The 27,046-nt window shown below is 38.2% G+C and overlaps 1 protein-coding gene across 15 annotated transcripts in view; it reads left to right on the top strand.

The window, feature by feature from the left end:
- KLHL32 (kelch like family member 32) overlaps nt 1-27,046 on the top strand; it is a 234,664-nt gene that overhangs the window by 131,688 nt on the left and 75,930 nt on the right. For 8 of the 15 annotated variants that reach the window (XM_077903008.1, XM_077903011.1, XM_077903009.1 and 5 more), the window contains one exon: nt 22,318-22,533. The exons of 2 other annotated variants lie outside the window; for them this stretch is intronic. In XM_077903008.1, the coding sequence (XP_077759134.1) occupies nt 22,318-22,533 (216 nt within the window). Of the gene's footprint in view, nt 1-22,317; nt 22,534-27,046 lie in introns of those variants that run through there. 5 more of the 15 variants (XM_077903015.1, XM_077903012.1, XM_077903017.1 and 2 more) reach the window with 3 other exon arrangements.

Here is a 27,046-nt window from a genome sequence, read left to right as displayed (position 1 = left end):
GTGTGTTAGTTGGGGAGGGGTCTTGGGGCAGGCAGTGGCTACAGCAGTAGCCTATTGTTCTGAGCTGTTTACAACAGCTCGGGTTTGCATCCTTCCTCACCCTCTTGCCTGCACAGTTCTAGAGGACTTTGCTCTGTCGGGGTATTCTTAATACATAGAACCTGTTGGACTTTTTATCCGCTGAGATCAAGGTCCAAATAAAATGTGAATGCTTCTTTCCCTTCTCTTCCTTCTGCTCCCCTTTCTTGTACGTTGTGCTTTTTTAAAAAATCATCAGAAAGATGCAGTTTATTACATTCATTAAAGTGCAGTTATTGTCTTCAAAATGGGTCTAGTAAAATGCAGGAATTACCATGCTTTTCAGAGTATACATGTTTCTATACATGCTATTCACAATTTTAAATCTTATAAAGGAAACTCTGCAGACTGCCCTGAGGAGTGATGGGCTACAGAGGTACTGGTGCCTATGAGTCCCTTGGTTTACCAAGTCCCTCAGGTAAACATTCCAGACTTTTGGAATCTGGTTTGTTTTCACAAACTCTGATTTTTCCTAGACTTTTTAAATGAGCTGCTGAACATCTCCACTGACCTATCACACACGTAGTTCAAACTTAACATGAGAAACCCTGTCCTTTTCTCTGTGGATGGTACCATTAATCCACTAGTTGTCTAGAAATTTCGACATCGTCTCAGACTCCTTCCTCACTGTGCTATCCAATCAGCAGAGTTAATTCTACCTCCCAAATACCTCTCAGACCTGATCCTTTTCTTCATCAGTAAAGCTCTTACTCTTTTGGGGGGGCTTTCATTACTAGTGCTAGATTATAGTGAGTTCCCCATGTCCTCCTGAGGGGTCTGCTTGTTTCTAGCCTTTCTCCATGCCAAACCATAGTCCCCAGAGCCTTCATTATCTTTCTCAAGGTGAGGAAACAGCATTTGTCGAAGTCCTCTCCATACCAAGCATTTTGGACAGTGGTTCTCATTTTCCCTCTGCTAAGGAATCCCTTAAAGCAGGTAAGCATTATTTACTTTTTACAGATGGAGAGACTTAAATTCAGAACTAGGGTGTTGATCCTGTGGAAACACCCATGAGCTCCCCTGATGACCACTCTGGAGCCTCCTTAGCTTCATCTTTGAGGCCAGGCTTGTTCCTCCCCAGCCTCCTCAGCAGCCTTCCTGCCTTCCCTAGCCTACCGTGTTCTGCCCTCTAAGGTGAGCTTTCATTTTGGACTTGCCATTAGGGGAGAAGGTGAGGTGGCAGGCAGAGAACCTCTCAGTCCCCTTCAGATTGTGCAAGGAGCAGGAGTAGGGAAACCATCCCACACTCACTCTGCTGATGCACCTCTCGCAAGATCAGGGTAACTTTGTGTTGTAGCCCCTGAAAGTGATACATGCTTTGCTGAAAATATCTTTTTTTCATAGTTAGCTTAAAAAAAACACACACACAAAAAAAACAACTTTTTACATCTTGTACCACTTCTCCCAAATAGCAAATAGTATATCCTTTTGTTTAATTAGCAGGAGGTTCTTGCTTGTTTGTTCTCCAAGTATCAGCCTTTAGGATAATATGCAATTTAAATATATTGAAAAGAAAGACGGGTCGTATAGACTCTCTAAATAAGGCCACCTAAGTGGTGAATAAACTCCTTTTGATAGAATACTCTTAGTAGCTATTCCTAGGCAGCAGGTGGCAGTATGAATCCACCAGAATTCAGTAGTTAATTTAAAGCAAAAAATCAGAAAAAATGAAAAGAAAAATTATTTATTTTGCTACATATTAGTCTTCTGACCTAATCAGTAAAAAAGTCATTATTCACACCACACTGGGCAATATGCACTGTAATTTTTAACAAATAATAGGAAACTGTTAATGTGTTCACAGGAAATACAGTTTTGTCTTGGGCTGCTGTGGTCATTTATCACTGCACTTTGTGAAATCACTCATTTGTTCTAATTTGAATGTAAATGACTCTAAGGTTTTACAAATAAGGTGACAGACTCACATAAATGTAATTGCAGGGTTCATCTCCCTCTTTTTATATATCACTCATTAGGTTATGAATTAAATACATCGTATTAAACCAGGGGCATGTCCAATGATGATATTGTAATGGCAAATTACTCTATGCTATTAGAGGTGTATTTTTTATTCATGGACATTAATTTGTCATTAAGCGGCATTAGTTTAGCACTTTTATGTGGAAGACGTGACCTGAAAGAGGAGACGTGCTGCTGTGATAGGAGAGGGAAGGGACATGCGCGCTCTAGGTAGAGCGTTTTATCACTGCAAGGAAAACAGAGAATTTGTTTTATCATTTTTTTCATTTGTTTTATTTCCTGCTTTTATAAGTGTAAAAGATCATTTCACCAGATTGAAGGTGTTGTTCTGCTTACGGTGTGCACATTTGGATCATCTCGTAAAGCAAAGCCAAAATTCTTACTATTAATCATTCTGGAGCCAAGAACGTAAAGGAGCGGGAGGGAGCAAGCGGCTTCCAGCCCTAAATCTCCCTCCTCTGTGACTGATGCTTATTAGTCATCCCTTGTCTTCATTTAGTTTTACACTAAATGGGCTACCGTGAGAATTAGTCATTTTTCTCTCTTCAGTGAAGGTACAAAGGTTTAAAGAATGTTATTCTCTCGTGAGGTATTAGGAAGAATTCTGGATATTTTGTTCCTTTTTTTTTTTTTTTCATGAATGGCGATTTTATTGTTCTTTTACCAAGAATATATATTTTCTGCTTTCTATTTTAAGAAGCACTGGATCCTTAAAAATAGCTTCACAGAAGCTGAAAGTACCCTACTGCTGCTTTTGCATCCATTTCCTCATGGGTTAATATGCTTGGAGAATGTTCCACCTCAGTTAATGGCAGGGCCCTGGAAGGCAGCTAGCAGGCCTAACTCCTCTCCGTGCCTTACCCTCCCTTCTCATCACGGGAGCTCAGTATGTGTATTTGTCAGCGTATAGCCATACCAAAATGTCCCAGGCTGGGTGATTTAAACAGCAGACGTTTATTTCCCACAGTTCTGGACGCTGGAAGTCAGAAGTCAGGGTGCCAGGTGGTCGGTTCTGGTGAGGGCCCTCTTCCTGGCTTGCAGATGGTTTTCTTCTTGATGTGTCCTTGTCTGGTAGAGAGGCAGCAGACCCTCTGGTGTCTCTTAGTATCAGGACACTAATCCTGTCACATGAGCCCCACCCTCACTCATCTTCTAAATTATCTCCTGATTACCTCCCAAAGGCCACATCTTCAAATACTATCACTTGGAGGCTTAGAGCTCCCACATAGGGATTTTGGAGGGACACAGTTCAGGGAGCGAATGTGTATCCAGTAATTTTGTCTCGCTTGTTCAATATTAAGATTTTGTATTATGAGAGGAAAATATATTAATAAGTCAGTCTTTCATTAGTTTTACTCATTGAATACATTTTTATAAGCTGAAAATACTTTCTGTGAGGACTGCATTTGGCACTGAGGATCTTGCATATTTTAGAATATAATAGAGTTGTCAGTTTTTTTAACCAAGTAATACTACAATGACTTATAGAAGGTTATCTCTTCCAAACAATGTATTATTATAATTTTAATTATTAAATTAACAGTGTCTCCTAAATATATAATATATAGTGAGTGTTCTGAATAGAATAATTTATCTTCAAGGATGAGAAGTTCAAACTCATGCTCATTTTTCTCCAACACTGAGGTATTTTTTTCCACATTAGATAAGACAAATGATTATATCAACATATATATTTAATATGCCTCTAATCAAATACACCAACCACATGCTGTTCCAGAGTTCACTGGAGCCGATACTCTTGTATTTGGAGGAGTACAAAGTTTGGAAAAATATATTACAAATGGTTTAATCTTCTGGATATTTTTTTAATCAGCGAAAATGATCGGAAAGGGTGGAGATGTATCAGTCCTAGTTAATCATAGCTAACTACTGATTATTTGTTCTAATCAAGAATATTTGCTGTCTGGCACAGACTACCATATTTGCCAAATATCATTAATATTTGACTCTAATATGTATCATAAGATCTTTTAGTAACCATTTTAGGATCGCAGTTAATTTTTTCATATGCCACTAGGTTGACTTTTATACCCTAAGTCCGTGCCAAAGATATCAGTAGTGACCGCCCACAGGCATGCTGGTTGGCCAGGCAAGTCATTTTGGCATTTTAATTTATTATGTGGATAATCTGAGGTGGACTCTATCATCCTTGTTTGTAAGTTTTTAATGAGAAAAAGATTGTCTCGAAGGATTTTTCTAATGCTAGTAATTTTTATTCTAGTTAACTATTGCTAGCTGGGCCATTTTAAAATTACTTTCGGCCTATTTTTCTCAAAAGCAAAATGTTTGCAATGTTTTATTAATGCCAGAGTTCAGAATCAATGTACAAAGCAAACAAATATAAATCTCATTTAATTATATATTTTTTTAAAGATTTTATTTATGTATATATTCATGAGAGACACAGAGAGAGGCAGAGACACAAGTAGAGGGAGAAGCAGACTCCATGCTAGGAGCCTGATGCAGGACTCGATCCCAGGACCCTGGAATCATGACCTGAGACCAAGGCAGACGCTTAACCATTGAGCCACCCACGTGCCCCTAATTCTATTTTTAATACTTGGAAATTAGAGGCATTACAAGAAAATCTGGGTTTCATTGAAGATATTCCTCCTCCCACCCACCATCCACCTGCAGATATTTCTACCCATAGTTAAGTGTCGGCACTTTCCTCTAAGGCCAAACAGCCTTGCTGCTCCTTACTTTACCAGGGGCCTTCTGTGTTCCCTGTGGTTTCAATGTGTCCTTCTCCATTGGCTCCTTCCTTTCGTTTTTAAAATAGGATCAATAAGATGGGAGAAACTTTTCTTCCTCTCTCAGTATCGCAACACTCTTGCATTCACTATCAAACTGTGATCAGTGTCTGCACTTCCTTATCTTCCATTCATTCTTCAGTCCTATTGAACTCAGTCCTCTGCCTCATTACTCCTCAACAGCTGTCCAACAAAGGTCCCAAAGCCGCCTAATTATCAAACGCAGTGGGCCCCTCGTGGTGTCTTAATGCGACTGCTCTCCAGTATTTCCACATTGGTAGCTCCACTCTTTGCTACAGTTTTCTTTTCTCAAGACTCTCTCCTAATTCTTCTTTTCATTCAGATCCTATATAAGCTCTTCTTTGAGCGGCTCCTTGACTCTCCCTCCGGGCACAGCAGCGCCACGCTGGTACTCTTTACTTACGGTCGTTCTTTCATCCACACGCGGGCTAGTTATTGCAGTCCCCTCTCCAGAGCACCGGACCTCTGTGCTCATTCAACATTTGGCATCCTACACGCACTTCCTATTCATCTGCTCCCAGTTTCACACACCCGCTTCTTCTCCTGCCTTTGTTAGGGACCTATCATTCTTTACAGTAACCCAAACCAGAAGCCTTGGTGTAATCTTACACAGCAACACAGTCTCATGAATCCTATTAAATTTGATTGGGTTAGCTTCTTAAACAGCTGTTAAATATGCCTTGTTTTTGAAATCTTCATTATCACTGACACCAGTCAGGTCTGGATTATCTTTCTGGAACATTCCTGCAATAAGTCAGCTATGCCCCCTGCCTGTTGCCTATCAATACCTTGCTGTACAATATAAGTTACTTTATGGCCCACAAAACAATTTATTTTCCTAAAACCCAAGCTGGATCCCTATCTCCTGGTTACATAATAGATTTCCAACCTTGTTCCTTTTCTTTCTTATCTCCCTAATGTGTTCTATTTTTACAGTACCCGAGAAGAATGTGTTTATCATCTCTAGGCTAACTGCCTAATCAGCATTTCCTGTTGGATATCCCAGGATTTGAGCTTTCTGAGTGCGAACCCAAGCCAGAAACCCAGGAGTCATCCTAAAATCATTATCTCCTTGTGGGCCACATATGCTGTCACCTAGACCTTTCAACTCCATCTCTTTAATGTTTTTAAACACACTTCTTTCGAGCAGCATTAGGTTTGCAACAAAATTGAGAGGAAGATATAGACATTTCCTATTAATAACCTTACCTCCACATACGTATAACCTCTCTCATTATCAATGTCCCCCACCACAGTGGTCCACTTGCTGTCATTGATAAACCTCCACTGATACATCATTATCACCCAGAGTTCACAATTTACATTATATGGTTCACTCTTGTCCATTCTGTGGGTTTGGACACATGTATAATGAAAAGTATCTCTATTATAGTATCCTGCAGAGTAGTCTTATTGCCCTATCATTTTTCTGTGCTCCGCTTATTCATCCCTCCCCTCCCCACCTCAATCCCTAACAACTACTGATCTTTTGACTGCCTATGTAGTTTTGCCTCTTCCAGAATGTTGTATAGTTGGAATTATACAGAATGTAGCCTTTTCAGATTGGGTTCTTTTGCTTAGTAATATGCATTGAAACATCCTCTATATCTTTTTTTGTGACTTGATAGCTCATTTCTTTCTTTTTTTTTTTTTTAAAGGTTTTGTTTATTTTAGAGAGAGAGGGAGCACAAGTATAAGGAGTAGAGGTGGAGGAACTGGGGAAAGAACCTTTAGCAGACTGTGCACTGAGTGTAAAGCCCTCCATGGGGCTCGATCTGAGGACCCTGAGATCATGACTTGAGTGGAAATCAAGAGTCCAGTGCTTAGCAGACTGAGCCAACCAGGTGTCCTAATAGCTCATTTCTTTTTATCACTGAATAATATTCCATTACCTGGATGTATCTCAGTTTATTTATCTGGTAACCTACTGGAAGACTTCTTGGTTGTTTCCAGGTTCAGACAATTATGAATAAAGCTGCTATAAACAACTATGTACAGGCTTTTGTGTGAACCCTCCTAATTTTAAATCCCTCTCATTCTTTCTATTACTACTATCTAAATTTGAACTTTCATTATTTCCTGAACTAAAGAAGCTTCCTGGTATCCAACGAACCTGCCTTTACCCTTGCCACACTCTGGCACCTCCTTTAAAATTCTGTTTGATTGATTTGTAAAAATAACTTTTAAAAATTCTGCTTGATTTGTTAAAAAAAAAAAAAAGAAAGAAAAGACCTGATTATGTCACAGTCATACTTAAAATCATTCATTAGTCACCACACTGAGATTCACTACAGCCTCTAGATAAGGTTCATTTCTCCTAATTTGACACACAGGCCCCATCTTTATTATGAAACTTCCTATCTCTTAGCCTTTTTTAAAAAAAAAAAATTTACTACCTATATGCGATGCCACAGTCATTATGAACTTCATACATTTCTCTGTACCTGAAACTCTTTGTATGAAGCCTTTTTTTCCCCATGTATTATTCTTCCTTTGTTTTTTTACTGTACAAATTCCTCTTTCAGTACTTTGCTCATGTATTATCTCCTCTTCCAGAGTTGCCTGGTCAGTCCACCTAGTTGGAGTCAAATTTGTCTCCTCTTCTTTAATTATGAGTAGTCTCCCAGGGTGCCGATCACACTATATTGTTTGTGTTGATTTACTTATCTATCTCCCCATGATATAAGTTCATGTCCTAGAGTTATATGACCTTAGGCAAGCTACTTAACCTCTTTGCCCCCACTCCTCATCTGTAAAATACAGATATGGTATCTAATATATAATCTACCTCTTGGGACGTTGGAGGATTCAGTGAGCTAGTGCGTGTAAAGTATCCTACCTGCAGTAGGTGCCCTCGAAACCAGAGCCAATAGAATGGAATGCTTCACTTGTGAATTCCTCTCTTAGTTCTACAGTTACCTTCTTACCTCTTTCCCTTACTCTTGTCTCCCTTCATTCCTGGAAATGTCAGCAACTTTACTACCTACCTCCAATTGACAGCATATTGGACAAGTCTGTTCCTGAAAATTTTGAAAATAATCACCATTCTGTAAGAGGTGTTTTTTTTCTTTCAGCCACTTCTCTTTGATTTTTGTAGAAGTGCATGTATTGTTCTAGGGAAAAAAGCTGCAAATAATTTAGATGAACCATCACTTTCTCCCTGCCTCTGAATTGTGAAAACCTCACACTGAAATTGTACTTTAACAAATAGTAAAATTGACGCTTTTAAAAGCAACCACATTACATTGGTATTACTGCTTTGTAATTAGGCAGTTTTGTCTTATTGTGTCTCCTACCCTTCCTGTAAATAAGGCATCTTGCCCTTTTCTCATACATAGAATTCAAGAAAAAAATGGAAGAAAATCCTTCATTTCTAGCTTAGTGCGTGGTAGTTGCTTAAAAACCCAGGTTTGCTCGCAGTCCTTCTACATGTGCTGTGAAAGCTCTCTGTGACAGGAACTTTATATAATGTAGTTGCATGGTGTCCTAAGATCTCCTGACTAGGGAAAATGAAAGCAGTGCATTTGTTTAAAAGAAGAAAAATGTAAATTATTCCTTACTAGGGGACTGCTATTCACATGCCCACCCTTCCTCCAGCTGTCTTCTAGACTTCTTCACCCCTTTCTTATTCTATATCTACAAATGTCCTTTAGAGCAGATTTCTGGCCTTTTCTCACATTGAGGGACAAGTGCTCAAGTCTTGGGAAAATGAGTGCTTGTCTGAATCATTAATTCAGCTCTAGGTACCCTGGCCTCAGCCCGTGCATTCAGTATAATGTTTGCCCACATCCAACACTGGGATGAAGGACTAGGGTGAGACAATCAGTTCTGCTTCAAGAACATACATACATATGTAGATATTTGTATATAGAAGTTAGAGTTATTCCTTTCTTTACTCAAATGCATACTGTGTATTAATGGTTTTTAAACTTGAGTATATGTGGAATCACCTGAATGGCTGGTTAAAACAGACTCCTGGCCCCATTGCTAGTGTTTCTGATTCAGGAGGTCTGGCAAAGACTGAAAACCTGCATTCTAGCAAATTACCAACTGACAGTGATGTTACTGGTCTGGGACCAGAGTTTGAGAACCACTGCTTGAGATACTGTTGCCACACCATGTCACTTCAATTACATGCCTGGTAAATCACTGCTATTTGGATTTCAAAAGCATCGTCATATTCAGATAAATTCAAATTGATCCTAGTTTGTACTCATAAAAATATTGATGTATGTATCCTTCACAGCATCCAAAATATAAAAAGTCAAAACAATTCAGATTTAAAACAACCAAACAGTAAAAAAAACCTTCCAATCCTCATTTTATGGATAATAATGACAAAGACAGTCTATGTGGATAACTGGCAGGTTATCAAAAGTCTGTAGAATTGAGGGACGCCTGGGTGGCTTGGTGGTTGGGCATCTGCCTTCGGCTCAGGGCATGATCCCCCAGTCCTGGGATTGAGTCCCACGTCGGGCTCCCTGCATGGAGCCTGCTTCTCCCTCTGCCTGTGTCTCTGCCTCTCTCTCTGTGTGTCTTTCATGAATAAATAAAATCTTAAAAAACAAAAAAGTCTGCAGAATTGAACTAACTTTCACCACTCTGATTTGTGTACCAGAGCTAAGTAAGGAAATAGATCATAATTACTTCTGCTTTTCTTTAAAAAATGTTAACCTGATTTTGCCTCTCATAGTTCAAAAAACATTGATGGTTACTAAAATTTTTGTTTTAAAGCCCCACTTGCAGAGATAGACTATTTTCAATTAAAGTAAGAAAACTATGTGTACATTACATTCCTCTCTAGTTCATAATTCAATGGTAATTGCTTGATGTGCTGAGCCAGCTTTAGTAAACTTTGCAATAGCATTTTGAAGCACATGGTGACAGGAGCTGGAATTATGAGTTGTTGATGTGGCCATGTCTCTATGCTTCCTTCCTGGATTTCCAGCTTACTACAGACTTTCCCGAGGAACAGTATAAAATTATTCATGAGCCTTGGATATTATGCATACAACTGATTATGAAAATGTATTAGTAACCTAATTGTAGAATTCCTCTGTTATACACCACAAATATATTTAAATAGGTCTTCAAAGACTCCAAGAATTAGAGCATGCTGAGGTTTTTTTCCCATTGTATTTTTTTTACTTGCTGCTAATATTTTGTTTTAGTTGAATCAGAATGTATCATATACATATTTATATAAATATAAGAATATATAGGTGCATATAGTTGTTCATATATATGTATATGTTTATATAACAAAAGTATCCTTATATCTCTGTATATTTATGCAGAAATAAAAATAAGGTATGCCAGATAAAAATACCTGCTTTTGTTATTTTATCATATTACAAGTAATCTGGTCTGCATTGTCAATGAATTGCTCCTTTTTTCTTTCATAAAAATTAACTTTACCCTATCGACCCTGATATAAAATATTATAGAGAAAAATCACAGATCTCTTTGCATACATGATATACATGCTAATTTTTTTCCTACATGACTCATCCCCAGGCTATTAGAATGTTTGGGTTTTGTTTATTTGGTTGTTTGTTTCAACATGTTCCAAAGGGCCAGCCCTTCCCCACATACCCACAACAAAGCCCTTCATGCTGCTTCCTCTACTCCTGGAGTGCAATCCTTTTCTGCAGCACCAGGTCCTGTAGTCACGTAATACCTTGATTTATAACTAGGTTGTAATCCAAATAGGAAACAGGTGGAATCACAACTGGGTATGGTGCCTTGGATATTAATGGCCTGGCTCAGCAGTGGAATTTCTAAAGCTGTACACACTTTTTTGCCTTAATTATGCATTCATTAAAAGCTTTTATACCCAACAGAATAAAGTAAATATTTTTTGATCTCCATAGTGTGCTCCCAGACTGTAGATTTGCACAGCAGGGTCTTGATAATCTGAATAAATTGTATTTCCCCAAGGAGTTTATCTTTCAAAGAAGGTCATAAAGAAATATAGCTCTTCCATCCTTAGATTTCTTCATGTGCTATTTCTGCTATGTGTAACATAGAGCATGAGAACCAGAGTATTTTCTAGTAATAAGTACTTGGTGATGGTCCAGTATAATGTCTCAATCTGTTCTCCTTGGTTATCTCTGGTGAAGTTTTCTTAAATGCAAAAAGAAATGAACAATTTTACATGACAACTATGATTTTTGCTGATATTTGTAGAAAAATTAAGACCACATTAAACATTTCAAGTGTTTTCTTCCCTTCACCCTGTCAGTGAATAAAATTTATGGAATATTCAAAGCTACAGTTTAAGCACTGTTAATAGCATTTTAAAAAGTACAGTATAATAAGATAGCTACTGTATGTTGAGCATCTTCTATGAGGAAGACATTTTACATGCTTTTTGGGAATCCTTAACCACAGATCACTTTTGCAATTTTTATTTGAGAAAATTAGACTCAGAGAGGTTACACATTTGCTGAGGCCATCCAGATGAGTCCAGCTTCAAATCCTATGCTTTCCCCACACCTCTAAACTGAAGATGCCACTGGCTCCTCGTCACCACAACTTAAGACCTAGTAAAAGAGACAGGGAAAAGATAAAATTATAAAGCCAAATAAATATGCACAACCAGTTGAACTTATAATTTTTCTGAGTCATAAAGAATAAGATAGCAAAACAGCTGATATTGAAGGATAGCCTAAAAATAACATAGGGTTATGAAAAGTTTAGACAATAACTTCTCTCTTTGGGCTACCATATTTATTTCCAAGGCGGCTAACATTCTAGGCATGTACTTTAAAAGAGTCTTAATTATTTTAATATTAAAATATTTCATCAATGTATTCAATATTTAATGAAATTAAAATATCAATATTTTAAGGAGTAGGATATGTTTATTGTAAACTAAGAAATAAAAGCAGTAAGAGTTAAATTCTTTTTTTTTTTTTTTAAGAGTTAAATTCTTAAAGGGCCTACATTCTTTCTTGCCTATCCATCAGTGAAAACCAAGTAGCTGCAAAGACAGAGAGACAGATCTAAAGTACAGGTACAGTCTACCATTATACATAGCTGGGGAGGAAAATATGTGACCACTGCAAAGGGTTAAACAAATGATACAAGTCGCACCTGTGATTAGAAGTAAGAAGAGGGGACAGTCCTTCTAGCTGGAATGGGCTGGCTTGCTGGCTTTCTTAGAAGTGGAATCTGATCTTGGTTGTCCCTCCCTTCTGTGTCTTCTTGCCTCAGAAGGGGAAAAAGCATATATAATACAGAACTTCCCTTTTCTTCCAAGCTTTTTAAAGTTCTGTTGAATCAGTCTTTAAATGCTTCACAAACAATATACTTTTGCCACAGAATGGACATTTGTATATTTCTGGTTATCACTGAATGCCAAGAGAGGTAAGGTTCTTTTTCAGCATTCTGGGAAGGGAAAAAAAGACCCAAAACCACCCAGTATGTGAAAAGTCAGAAGGCCCTAGATTCACTGTAAAAGCTGGGCCTGATGTATCTGGCATCACAAGTGACCTTTCCACCATATGTATCTGGCATATGAAAAACCTGATGTGTGATTGACATCAGGAGAGAATTACTTATGCTCAGATCAAATATTTGAGAGCACCTTTCTTAGTTAATTGTAGGAGATCTGTTTATTTGCCCAACTCTAAAATCATACCCATGAGAAACTGTCATTTCCTCTTTCCATTTGAAGTCATGGGTGTGCTTTTTAAAAAATGAGTGGCTTTTTAAAACTCATAATCCAACAAGTATTTTTCAGTTACAATCTGTGATAAAGGTATTATGATTGGCATTGCCCAGGACACAAAAATCTTAAGATGCTAACCTGTTTTTACTAGTCCACTGGACACATTTTAGCTTGTTGGAAGATACATGCATGAATAGCTTAGAGACAAGTTAGTTGGTATGCTACCGGGGACTTGAAGTAGGAAGCATTAGGATTCAGCCAGTGACAAGGGGCTTCATATTATCGTATCTGACTTGGTACTTGGTCCCTATGAGGAGCTAACACAATGTTTTAACTTAACTTGTAATTAACATTGCTAAAAATCAAACCATACTAGTTTCGGGTGCAGAGTAGGTATCTCAAGCTATTTGGGTTAGATTTAGGAGTAGGGTTGTTTTTTTTGTTTCTTTTTTTTTTTTTAATTTTTGACTTCCATTACAAGGGTGACTTTTCATTTATAGCAGTTCTCAAAATGTGATGTAATGTCAACATTTTATAATAGAACTTCAAGTTTCAAGTATGCTATTACATGATGGTCATAGAAAAGAAACTATGTCTCCTGATCATCTTTATCTGTAGTATTGATGCGTAATAATTTAGGTGACATTTTGAAGGAGGGTATAACTTGAAGGGCATCAATAATTGGATATGAAGGATCATAACTATGGTGGCAAAACAGCATTGTTCAAATAGTCCTATCTGTTGAATGTTATTACCTAGAAAAATCTGGAAATCTTGTTCAATTTGGTCATTTTAGAGGGAGAAAAGGTTCAGGAAATCAAAATGGCATTACTTTTGTTTTGACCTTGAGAGAAGTTTTTTATTATCTTGAACACAAGTCATAGTGCTCCATCCGGATACAGGTTGCTGATGCTTATTTTTATTTCACAAGTCCATAATGTTCTCAGAACTTGATGAGGCAGCAAGAGAAATCAGTGTTAATAAGGCCATGTTTTGCGTTCTTAGTGTTATTAAATCAAAACATCCCCATCAGATTTCTAAATCTTGTCAGTTTAACAAGGACTCCTAGATTTGGGAAAGAGTATGAGTGGGGCAGATGTTGGGGCTAGTCTACAGTAGATGGAATCATGGATATTTCCTGTGTTCTGTATAATTCCTGTGCCAGGGCTATGGCAGTGTAACCGCAGTGTAATCATAGGGCAAGAGGTTACTGACAGGACAGGGAATGCATGGGTGTGGCTAAAACAAAGATAGACTTTGTATATTAGAAACATGCATGATTGATTTGCACCTTGTGTCACTGTTGGCACACATCAAGACACATCCCTTGGCTGTGACATGCATAAGCTAGGCTGTGGGTTGTGTGCAGTGAACGTGCAGACCCTGTATACCGTAAGGCTGTATACACATTGATTTCCCATTCAAGAAACTATATTTGAATGCAAGAGAATTCAGCAATAGGATTAAATCTGCTCAAAATTGTAAAATAAAGAAAATCTTGTGGGGCACCTAGGGTGGCTCAGTGGTTGAGCATATGCCTTTGGCTCAGATTGTGATCCTGGGGTCCTAGGATCGAGTCCCATATCAGGCTTCCTGCAGGGAGCCTGCTTCTCCCTTGCCTGTGTCTCTGCCTCTCTCTTACTGTATCTCTCATGAATAAATAAATAAAATCTTAAAGAAAAAAAGAAAATCTTGTATGAACTTTGATCACTAATTATTTGTATTTGCTTAATTGAGATAGAGAGAAAGACTTGCTAATACAACAACAGCCAGTCACTATGCTATAGATGAGAAGAACCCCACCAAGGACCATCATAAAGGCTGACACTCATTCTCTTGCTATCCTGGCTTGGGAAGAGTGGTGGAAGGGCCACAGGGTCTACCCACAGCCCCCAAACTGTCCTGCGTCCTCCCACACATGTCCACACCACCTAATATTTTGCTTCACAAATGTAATCACATTTGAATATAACCCCCAAATAAAGGCAAATAAAAACAGTATTTGCCTTTTTCATGCATTATTTTTCCCTACTACTTTCAGGTGTTCATCCGGAGAATAACCATTTAGTGATTTAATTAAGGGCCTAGACCACACAGAAAGACTGAATTTGGGGAATATATAAGGTTTAAGAATTATTGCACTTGAAACATAGTGTTTATTCCATAGCTAGGATAGTATTGTGGACACATTTCATGGCTCTTCTTCTATTATTTAACTTGTCATCCACACTATAAGAAACAAATAGAAGGGAGGAGAGAAGCCAAATAGCCCTAAACCAAAGGAAAATAAATACTATTTAAAAAGATTCCCCAAAGAACAACAGTGTATGCACCATAATTCTGAATAGAAACTAAATTTCAAGTGAGAAGCAGTGTGACAGAAATGAAACCTTTTTAGAAAAATAAAAAAGATTGTCCTTTTACTCAAGAGAGTTTCTTGTTGCTGAGCTATAATTTCCATTCAAAATCACTGCCTCTACCTAGGTGCTTGGATTTTGAAGTCATAGAATGTATGAGAATGGTGACAATCTCATAATTAGTACAAAGTATCATTTACAAAGCTACTTTGATCTGAATAGCCAATTGATAGAGGAAATAATTCTCTCTTGGACAATGAAAAAGACATTTTGGGTAGATTGCAATATTTTTTTTTTCCCACAGGAGAGCTGCTACATTGCACTCATCCATTAACACTTTCAACACTAGTCATGAATACCAGTTTTTCCACTTGGAAAACTGATCAGCCCCTGGCTTTGCCTTTGTGTGTATGTGTAGGAAGAACAAAAACATAGAGAAGTGAAAGACGGAGGCCAATGAGATAGGAAAAATAGGCCAATTTGAATGATGTTCAGAATTGGAGAGTATGTTGGAAAGACATGGCCTGTTCTCTTTTGCTTAGTTTTAGGTAAACAGAAAAAGCTCATGGACATTGTTTCACATGTGTTCAGCATCTGTTCCCTGCTAGATACCGGGGACACAATGCAATCCTCGGTACAGGGAGCTTAGATTTAGTAGAAGGAGGCTGATCTATAATCAAAGGGCATTTATAGTGACAAGTGCTGTATTAGAAATCTGCAGACGGCAGGGTGGAGGCACAGAGAGGGAAGTGGCCAGTTAGGTTGGCCTGGGCCAGGGAAGCTGAAAAAGATGAAATGAGTTCATTCAGCAAGCATAGCTTGAGCCTCTACCATGTGCACTGTTTTAGGCATCAGGGATAAAGCAATGGCTAAAGTAGGTCCTTCCTCCCAGAGAACATACTTATCGGGGCTTGGGGGACAAACATAACTAAGTAGGTGAATAGATGCAGAAGATAATTACAGACAGTGATGAGTACCAAAGGCAAATCAAATGGAGTAATGTGATGGAGGATAACATGGAGAGGAAGGGGGTGGGGTGTGCTAATTTAGACAGGGTGGTCAGACAGATCAATGGAAATGTGATTTTTCATCCATAGTGATTCTGCATATATTGCTTCCTCTGTTTGGAATATTCTTCTGCAATCCTGTCACCACTGTGTTTTAAAATGCAGGTTTTATTATTCAGGTATGGTGAAGCCAACAGATCAGGGAACAACTGACATTGAAAAGACACTTTGTTACAGTTTCCAGAAGGAGTAGGGCTTCAGGAAAACAGTGGGGGGGGGCACCTAGGTTGCTCAGGTGGTATAAGGAACCAGGGCAAGGCATGGGCAAGAGGTCTTTATTGCGGCTTCTGTGGGAAAGGCAAGAGAAGCAGGTAAGCAGGCTTATTATTGTCTAGTTTGATTAGTTGAAGCAGGCTCTGGGACCTTCGGATTGTCTGTAATGGTTCAATGCTCATCTGTGGAACGGTTAGGGCAGAGGAATATTACCTCCTGGGGTGTAGGAGCCAGATACCGAGTGCACTCTTGAACAAGTTGTTTGCTATCTAAAAACTGGCTAGAGGACTGCCCCTGGGAGGGGCAGTCTCTACCTGGTCATGATACCCCAATGCCAGAGCACTAAGAATACAGAAAATGAGAAATAGAGTACATTTTTTCTCATTTGTACATATATACCGCACCCACCCTTGGCCAAGTTAACATCTCTCCTTTCATCTATCAGCTCCATGTGGCTCTCAGAAAACCTTTACTAACTTTCCACTCCAGGTCAGATCCCCCATTATGGGCACTTACAGCCCTATATTCTATCCTTTGTATCCTTTACCTCAATTATAATTTTTCATTTATTTATTTTTTTTAAGATTTTATTTATTTATCCATGAGAGACACAGGGAGAGAGAGAGGCAGAGACACAGGCAGAGGGAGAAGCAGGCCCCATGCCGGAAGTCTGACATGGGACTCTATCCCAGGTCTCCAGGATCATGCTCTGAAGGCGGCGCTAAACCCCTGAGCCACCGGGCTGCCCATAATTTTTCATTTATTTGTAATATGTTTTGATTAATGGCTTACTCTTCCAATAGAATATACACACTGTGAGGCCTGAAATTTGCCTATTTTTTCCCTTGTCATTATCTTGCCGATGCCTGATGTGAATGTGTAGCCCCTCGAAATGGCTGAAGCCAAGCCAGAGTGGGTGGAATTATTTACCCTGTAGGTTAAGAAGGTCAAGGTGTGGATCATGGAAGGCTATGCTGTGTTACTGAGTTTATATTTTTAACCATAAGCAAATGGGAACCCACTAATGGTTTCTCTTTCTCTGTCTCTCTTTTTTTAATTGAAGTATAGTTGATCTGTAACGTTACATTAATTTCAGGTGTACGACATAATGACTCGAAAAGTCTACATGGTATACTATGCTCATCACAGGTGTGGCTACTCTCTGTCACCATAAGCACTGTTACAGTACCACTGACTGTATTTCCTATGCTGTACATTTTATTTCTGTGACTTATTCATTCTATAACTGGTATCCTATATGCTCCACTCCCCTTCATCCATTTTGCCCATCCTCTTACCCTTCTTTCCCCGGTAAGCATCAGATTGTTCTCTGTATTTATGGGTCTGTTTCTGCTTTTCATCAGCGTATTCATTTGTTTTGGTTTTAGGTTCCACATAGAAATGAAATCATATGGTATTTGTCTTTGTTGGACTTGTTTCACTTAGCATAATACTCTCTAGGTCATCCATGTTGTTGTAGATGGCAAGATCTCATTTTTTTTTATGGCGAAGTAATATTTCAGTTTGTGTGTGTGCATGTCTGTGTGTGTAACACATCTTCTTTGTCCATTCATGATTATTTCCATATTTTAGGTATTACAAATAATGCTTCAATAAACATAGAGATAAATATATATTTTCAAATTAGTATTTTCTGGCTTTTTTTGGGGGGGGGTAGTAAATAAATATCCAGTAGTGGAATTACTGGATCATATGGTATTTCTACTTTTAATTTTTTAAAGAATCTCCATACTGTTTTCCCCAGTGGTTGCACCAGTTTGCATTCCCACCAGCTGTACACAAGTGTTCCTTTTCTCCACATCCTTGCCAATACTTGGTATTTGTTATCTTTTTGATACTAGCCATTCTGACTGATGTGAGGTGATGTCTTGTGGTTTTGACTTGCATTTTTCAGATGATTAGTAATGTTGAGCATCTTTTCTTATGACTGTTGACCATCTGTATGTTTTTTGGAAAAATGTCTATTCAGATGTTCTACCCATTTTTTAATCAGATTGTTAGGGTTTTTTTTTGTTTGTTTGTTTTTTGTTTTTTGTTTTTTGTTTGTTTTTTTTGGCTTTCAATTGTATACATTCTTTATATATTTTAGATACTAACTCCTTATCACACATATCATTTGCACATATCTTCTTCTATTCCGTGAGCTGCCTTTTCATTTTGATATGATTTCCTTTACTATGTGAAATCTTTTTATTTTGATGTAGTCCCAACAGTTTATTTTTGCTTTTGTTTCCTTTGTCTAAGAAGACATATCTAGAAAAATATTGTTGAATCAGGGCTTATGGATACCAAACACCAATGCTCAAATATACTTTATTATTCTTTGCCCACCAAATCTACTGTCTGCTTTTCATGTGTCAAGTTGTGTGTGGTAAGAGCTTTTCATTCATTATCCCTCTGACAACCCTTTGAGCTTGTTGAACTCTCCATTTTATAATTGAGGAACAATGGGAGGTTCAATGATTGACCAAGGTCATGGACAATGATAGGTGTTAGGGCTGGATTTGAACCAGGTTGACTTGATTGTGTATATGGCCTTTGCTCTTCACCAATGTGGGTTGCTTCCAAGTGCCTGTGGCTGTTGATGGTTTTTTCTGCCCTTGAATACAATTATTCTTTCCTTATCTGTTATAAAAAAAAACTGTTTGAAAAAAATCTAGAATATATAGATGAAAACATTAATAGTGACTATTTCTGCATGGTGAAATATGAATTTTTAAAAATATGAATGGCTTTTGTTTTCCATAATTTCTTGAATTTTATGGAATAAACATTTATTACTTTTTATAACTGGAAACATAATGGCACTGTTTTTATAACAGTGATTATTTTTTTCATACACAGTATTATAGGTGGGCATTTAATGTACTTTCATCATTGTTTCCCACCTCCCCACATCACATTTATGAGAATGTTTAAAAGCAGCATTATTGGTATTATTTTGCTAAAACATAGTCTTAGCCAAAGGACAAGAAGTGATGATTTTGCTTAGAGCTCACAAGATGCCAATAAGAGGAATGCAATGTCATAGCATCATGACCTCACTGAAGATGGTTTTTCTTTTTTCCCTGATCTCCCCATTTCATACAGTTTAACTACTGAAGTGCTGAGTATGCATGGCAAAGGGAGTGGAAAGCTTTGATGTGTATATGAAAGCACTGGAGATTTAGTGAAATTATGGTTTTTTAAAAAGGTTTTATTTATTTATTTTAGGGGGGAGGGGCAGAGGGTCAGGGAGAAAGAGTGAATCTTAAGAGAGGCTCCCCAGCTGTTTCGGGTCTCAGTCTCACAACCTGAGATCATGATCTAAGCCCAAACCAAGAGTCAGACACCCAACTGACTGAGCAACCTTAGTGTCCCAGGAAATTATGTTTTTAAAAAGAAGAGAAGAGCCATGAAAAGATAGAGAGAGGGAGTAGATTTTTAACTGATGTTTCTCTTCTACAAGAATTTTGTGTCAGTTCAGTTCCTTTTTGCTGTTCAGATAGACATTGACACTTGTCCATTTAGCTTCTTTGTTCTCTACTAATACAAAATATTTTGTTAGTTTGGATTTAAGGGTTATATAAAATTAGACCCTTAGGAAATGAAAACATTTCAAGACTGGGAAAGCAGGAATTCAATGACTACCTTCAAAAGAAAAGCAGCACAATTAAGGCAAATTAATTCTCAAGTTCTCTGTAGTTTTGAATTGGCCAGCTTTTAAGCTGCAGGCGTCTGATCGGAAGAAACCCAGTATCTCTCTACAAGGAAATAAAGATGCTTAATAAAGAATATTTGATTGCTGCTACACAACCCATTCCCAAACTTGCAGTTGCATATACTTTTTGGTAGGAAAACAGGTGGGGAATTTTTTTTTTTTTTTTTTTTTGCTGGGCTCCGCCTCAGGACTTTGCTGAACATAGCTGTTTCTGCTTCTGCACATGCTAGCCTTTCCGTGGGGTGCTGCTGGGCGCTGCCTCAGGGCCTTGAGCCATGCCTTGGACATTTGCTTGGGATACTTGAAAGGCTCTGACACCACCCTCACTTTACCTATCATGTTTCTAGGGGACTGCAGAGGGATTTACTGGGACACCGAAGTTATATATATTCAGGACCCTGAGCAGTTAAACTTGCTTCATAGATGTACTGACCAGAAAGAACATTCATCCTTAGGAGTTGGTCCCAAAGTCCTTTATGGAAGCAAGGGTTCCACATTCTTTCCTCTCAGAATAAAATTTACCAACCAGAAAACGTAAGATTTGGAGAACAAGTTTAAACATTATTTGAAATAATTGGTACTGGAGTTAAACTCTTCAGTATTCCTTTGATAAAATCTGCTGAATGGGATGCCAGGTATTTTGATTGAATGGCTGTGAGTGGACTCTTAGATATTTGAGTTGCAATGAATTTTAGTGGTCATCTGTAGTAAACTTCATTTTAAAGATAAGCATTTATTCTTTTTCAATTGTGTTGGCAAATAGAGCTATTAGGAGCCAGAATCTTATGTTCATCCCTGTAATCATCTAGCTTGACTCCTGTTAGAATATAATTAAAGTGTCATTTCCCATCCAAAGAAATAGAATGTAAAGTTAAAAAAAAAATCAGGTAGCTGTGATGAGGATGCCGCTGTTACTCCAAGAGCTGTTTTTACTATTTCTTTATTAACATTTTATTCTGTGGAACAGCACTATCCTATATAAACATAATGGGAGCCACATTTGTCATTCTTAATTTTCTAGTAGCTGCATTAAAAAAAAAGTAAAAAGAAACAGGTGAAATTAATTATAATAATATACTTAACCCACTATATCCAGAAGAATATCATTTTAACATATAATCAATATAAAATTATTAATGAGATGTTTTACATTCTGTTTTTCTTCTTCCTGGCATTTGGTGTATTTTTCACATTTTATAGCACCTCTCAACAGCAGACTAGTCATATTTTAAGTGCTCAGTAGCCACCCATGGCTAGTGGCTACTACGCTCTACAGCACAGATTTAGAGTGTATCCCTTTAAACTTTCAAATGTTCTAGAAACAAATACGTTCAAATAGAATATAAATATTTAAAAAAAGTTCTTAATCTTGGAAAACTAGAAAAGGGGAAAATATATTGAAAAGTACTTAAATAGATCAATGGAGTGAAATAGCTATCTGATGGTATTCTGAGTTCCTTAAGCTAGTGGAAAATACTGCTCATGTATTAAAAATTTCAAGTTAAAATAGGGGGGAAACAGGACATTCATTCTTCTTGAAATAGGTAACTTTTCTATCAATAAGTCCGTGTGCCCACTGTGATTCTTACAGAGTTAAAGTTTCCACAGGAGTCATGGCTCTCTGGGGGGATTATTTTAGAGCCATGGCTATGAACTTGAGAACTGATAGAGACAGGAAAATCCCCCCAAAATGAGCATTGCTACAGGAACTCTTTGAATAAGAAGGAGAGATGGTCATTGGTTGTCTGCATGTTTGAGGCTAGCAAAAAATAAAGAACAATCATAAATTGTTCATCTTAGGTAGGTTCAATGTAGAATTATTCAGGACAGGAATCTTTTCAATGAGATTCCTTCATTTCCTGAGACCTTAAGTGTAAAAATCTGTGTTTTAATTTCATTAAGTCAGGATGGTTATTTTCACTTGAAGACATACTTCATTTGAACTTTTGGAAAAAGTAGAATCAGTCTGTCGTCATATAGTTTGCATCATCTAATCACAACTCCTGCTTTACCTTCACTCACGTCTTCTTTAGTAGAACAAACTTATCACCTGAGAGCTGTAAAATATGGTAAGGGTAGAAAAAAATCAATTTTCTTCATTGGTAAAATGTTTCTTAAAAAGTTGCAAAGTAACATTTCAGTCAATGAAGCCAGAAACTCCTTTCAACCCCTTTATTAAGATGTCTTTAAATATATGGGTTTTAAGAGGGGCAAAGTAAGAGAAATGGTGAATTCTAGAACAAGCAGTTCTCTGCTAGAGTCTTACATGAGGGATTTTTTTTTTAAATGTTATCAGTGGAGTCCTGTTTCCCCCCACTCCTGTCATGCAAACCTTAGTGAGTCAGTCTGAATTTCTTACCTGCTCTTTCTTGGATTAATTTCTAAGAGATCTTTCTCCCCCCATTTTTATTTTTATTTTTTTGGCACCCAGGAATTAAATAGCTTTAATTACTTGGATCTGTACAGACTTGCTGACCTCTTTAACCTCACTTTGCTGGAGAAGGCAGTGATCGATTTCTTAGTGAAACATCTCTCTGAGCTCCTGAAGAGTCGCCCAGAAGACGTTCTAACGCTCCCTTATTGTCTGCTCCAGGAGGTTCTGAAGAGCGACCGCCTTACCTCCCTGAGTGAAGAGCAGATCTGGCAGGTAAGGGCACTCTACGTGGGTCTTCTTTTGGCGGGGGAGAAGGCATGGCATGGTTAAAAGTTGAACAGTTGAGGAACAACGATAACTATCTTGTCTGGTTCAGTTCATCTCAGAGTCACAGTGTTAGAAGTCATGCTCCCTGATGGGCAAGTGATTGGAGAACACCAGCCTTTGAGGCTTAGAGGCCTCAGTCTCTGCTCAGCTTAGCTCAGGCAATCACAAGTGTGGTTTCTCAGACCCTTGCTGGGGCTTCCCAAAACCCTAGGGGAGTGGGGTTACATCAGGAAGAATCAAGAATTTCCCTCTCCTGATAGTTTCTTAAACTAAATATGAGGAAACCGGATTGTCAAGTGCTACATATGCATATTTAAGACCAATGGAATCAGAATGGGTTCTGGGCTTTCCTATAAGCAATTCAGAAACATTTCTTTGTTGCAGCAGAGAGCAGGTGGGACCCTAAATGAAATGAAGCTCTTGCACTGCGGTGGAAAAACCTCCCTCGGTTCATTCTGCATTCATTGCCATTTTCTTAAGCCCTGCCTTTCGCCTGATGTAGTGTTCTTTCCGAGTATCCTTTGTCTAGGGGTTGGGAGGATGTTTTGTATTTTCGAGTTGATTATTCAATTTAAATCCTTTTCTCCTCATCCCCACTGACTTGACTTGAACAGTCCACATGGCGTCTTTGGGAAACAGAGCCCATCTTACCCCTTTCGTTTTACATCATCTCCCTCACACTCTGAACATTGGCTAGCCATCTTGTTATTCCCAGGGCAGCATACCTTCAAGATTTCACGATCATCTTATTAACATACAGAATACATTAAAGACAAATTTAAAAAAAATTTATCTATATACATTTCATTTATATGCATGATCATGCTATTTACATATAGAATATAAGGGAAAATATGAAGTCTTCTGTTCACTGATGAGACAGTAAATTCCTGGTATCATAGCAAATGACATTCGGAGAGTACTCTCATTCTGGCCAAAACAGTCCGATGTAGCTGTTAATTACCCAGACCCTGACCCCACTGATTGATCATTTACCTGATGTCTGTCTCCCTTATCTCTTTCTTTGTATTACATTAATCAGCAACTTCCTTCTTTACTGTTGCGCCACCAGTGAGGATAATAAGAGCTGTGGTGTACTGAGGGCTCCCAGGACCCAGACTCTTTGCAAACTTACTGACTTATTGTCACAAAGGACTTGAAGGATAGTTTTTAATCACCCCATCTTCCAGATGAGCAAAATGGGGCTTCAGTGCCTCGCTCAGGGTTGCAGAGCCGAGCCAACCTGAAAATCCAAGTCTGCAGACAAGACACATGCCCTCATCTCTCTAGGATCCCACACTGTCTTGACAAAGAGAACATGAGGAAAAAGAATAAGCCAGGGTTGTTTTGTTTTTTCCTGCTTCTTAGGTATTTCTGATAATGTTTGTTCACGCAGAGGTCAAAAGTTGGTGAGGATGAGTTTTTGGCATGAATTTTAATTGTCTGTGGTTCTCCCCTGTAAACATAAATCATCAATATTTTCTGGTCAATTCATAGTGGGAGGTTGCCAAATTTTTCTTCACTTCCCAAAGGGAAAAAGGAAGACTTGGAATGGATTCTGCATTTAATTATTTCTAACTGAATTGAGATCTGAGCCAGTCATCCTCGTGGCTTCTATCTCTTTTTGTGGCATGGTTGAAGGGCCTGCCAGAGTGGTAATGTGCAGATGTCTGAGTATCCAAAAAAATTCTATACTGTCCACTTAAGAGTTATCATAATTGCCTCTCTAAAGGCTACTAATATTATCACATAGAATTTTTAAGAGTGCTTTCTGCTGCAGGCAATATCTTTTTATACCTGGTCCTCAAGAAAGAATTAAAAGACTCACATAAATATGATCAATTTAGGCATTCAGCAGGCAATAAGAAACTGTTTTTGCTTTATCTTAGTAAATAAGTAATTCCCTCATACTCAATCCAATAGAGAAATATTAAATCAGACTAGCTATATTGCCTCAAGTATAGTTAAGTTCATCATTTTTGCTGAGGTTCTACTAGTAATGCAATATACCATGGAAGAATCTAATATTCAGCCCAGGGTGAAGATTGGGTATGCCAGAGGATTAGTGTCAGGGTGCTTTATAGAAGTGAATCTTGATGGACAGGCTGGAGACAGATCTACAGAATCTCATTAAATTGCTGAATTGTTCATTACGGAACGTTCTCACTGTAATAAAGTGCTCATTGACTTTGACAAATCCCCATCCCATGTCTTAAAGAAGAACAGTGAAGCATGGGGTGTGGGGGAGGAGAAAGGAAATTGACACAAAGTAGGACAGGTAATAGAAAAGTGGATGGAAAGGGTAGTGCTCTTTGATTAATATGTGCAACTAGTAACTTCAGGTGAGAGCCCAGTAAACACACACACATGTGTGCACACGTGTTTACACATGTAGTTCTTCCTCTGTCAACTGATAATGTAAATCCAGGATGTTCCCTTTCTTTTGGTAAAAGGTCTAATTTTCATTATTCGCCAGATTTCACACTTCTGAAGACGTCATAAGAACCTTCAAATTATCCTCACTGAACAAACTCTTTTTTACTTCCTCCTGCTATCCCTTATCCACTTCCTTTCCTGATAAAATGTGATGCAGGCTGTAATAACCATTCTGTGGATCTGGAAACCTGTGAAATCCCCCAAGATTATGCCTTATATCTGCTTTTTTCCCCCCCAATCTGATCTTTTTAAACCTTTAGTCTCTTCTCTCACAGAGAGGGCTTCTTCATTCCCCCATAAACAATTTTTTCCTGCCTTCCATGGCCTGAAACCACTTGGCCTGTTAGGTAACTTCCTTTACATTCATAGGGTAACATAGAGACCTGCACCATATACACACTTTAGTGTAAAAGGGGCATAGAAGTCCCCTCAGAAAAATGCTTTTTTAAAAAATTCAGTTCAATTCAGCTTAACAATTTGGTCTGATGTTTCAAGGCCAGTGATTTCCAGGTTCCAGATGAAAGACACCAAATTGGTTATGGGGCTCAAAGAAACAGGAGACTAAAAATGAGCAAATCAGCTGGAGAGGAAACGTGGGGCATGAGGTCCCGTGCATTCGTGACCTGGCAAATCTCTACCAGTTTTGTTTGGCTTTCGGGTTTTAGCTCTAACATAGGACTTTGTTTCAGTAGGGACTTGTTAAATTTTTCCCGTTAGATTCAACATATAGTTTCACACTGCTGAGCTGGGGTCCTGCTATAAAACTTGAGTGAAATAATGAATCCATTCTATACCACTCCCACGTATTGGGTCTGTTTTCATTTTCATAGTAAGTGCTGGCTAATCCATTTTTTTCCTGAGGAAAATACATTCTCTGCCTCTTCTACCCTAGATTCTCTTTTACCAGAATGAGGGCTCAGACATCACTTTCCACAGGACTGGAAAAAGCCTGAATATGATGTAAATTCTTATATTTGCTAGCCTATGGAGAAGATGTGGTTCTTCATCCATCACTATTTATTGAGCAACTATGAAATGCCCCAAACCTTGGGGGAGTGTAAGGCCGGGTGCAGGCTTGTTAACTCAGTTTTCCTCTCCCATGCCTCACTCCAAAAGGGAGGGATCCTTATGATTTTTTAAAAAGATTTATTTATTTATTTTGAGAGAGAGAGAGAGAAAGTGATGGGAGTGGCAGATGGAGAAGCAGAGAGACCATCTCAAGCAGACTCCCCGATGAGCGTGGAGCCCAACCAAGGGCTTAGTATCCCGACCCTGAGATCATGACCTGAGCTGAAATCAAGAGTCGTCTGCTTAACTGACTGAGCTACCCAGGTATCCCTGATTTTAAACAATTAGTTCAGGTCTCTGGATTATTAGTTCATCTCTGAAGTAGAAACAAGAAGGATATTTTAAAATGGATAAAGGTAGTTTGCAGAAATAAAAATGAGTATTTCTTAAGCACCTATTATGCTGTAGGTAGAGTGTTAGAAGCTAGATCCTGGAGTAAAAAGCTTTCTAGAAATATTCCATTATTGAGTTAGAGATATTTAGTTTAGTTTCATCTCTGAATGTAGAGAACTTTGGTTTTCCTTCATTTATTAGTTTACTAACTGCTTCCTTTTTTCAGTGAAAAGGACTTAGTATAAGGACGAACAGTACACGTATCAGTGCTTTCTTTCTTTATTAACCTTGGGTTAAGGGCTCATCCTTTTGTATTTTGAACAAACAATTCAGTGGTCACATCACTGACATTGAACAGGATCAGACCTTAGCAGCGACAGTCTTCTTTATCCTGGTCATGTTCCACTTCGGAATGGCAAGAGGGACAGTTCACCGGGTTTGGGGTTGAGGGTAATTGTGTTCACATTTGTCTTCGACTGCCTTTCCCCAGAGGCAGAGGCCATGCCTGTTATATTTGCATTGAACACTGTCATGTTGTTCTCTTGCTCTCTCTATAAATAATAAATAAAAACAATAATGTTTTTCATATTAAAATGTACTGAATGGATAAGAACACATCCTA

The sequence above is a fragment of the Canis aureus genome, chromosome 7, assembly GCF_053574225.1.
Source record: "Canis aureus isolate CA01 chromosome 7, VMU_Caureus_v.1.0, whole genome shotgun sequence".
In the NCBI taxonomy this organism is placed as follows: Eukaryota; Metazoa; Chordata; class Mammalia; order Carnivora; family Canidae; genus Canis; species Canis aureus.
The sequence above is the reverse complement of the archived record's forward strand: the minus strand, read 5'-3'. Positions and strand labels throughout refer to the sequence as shown.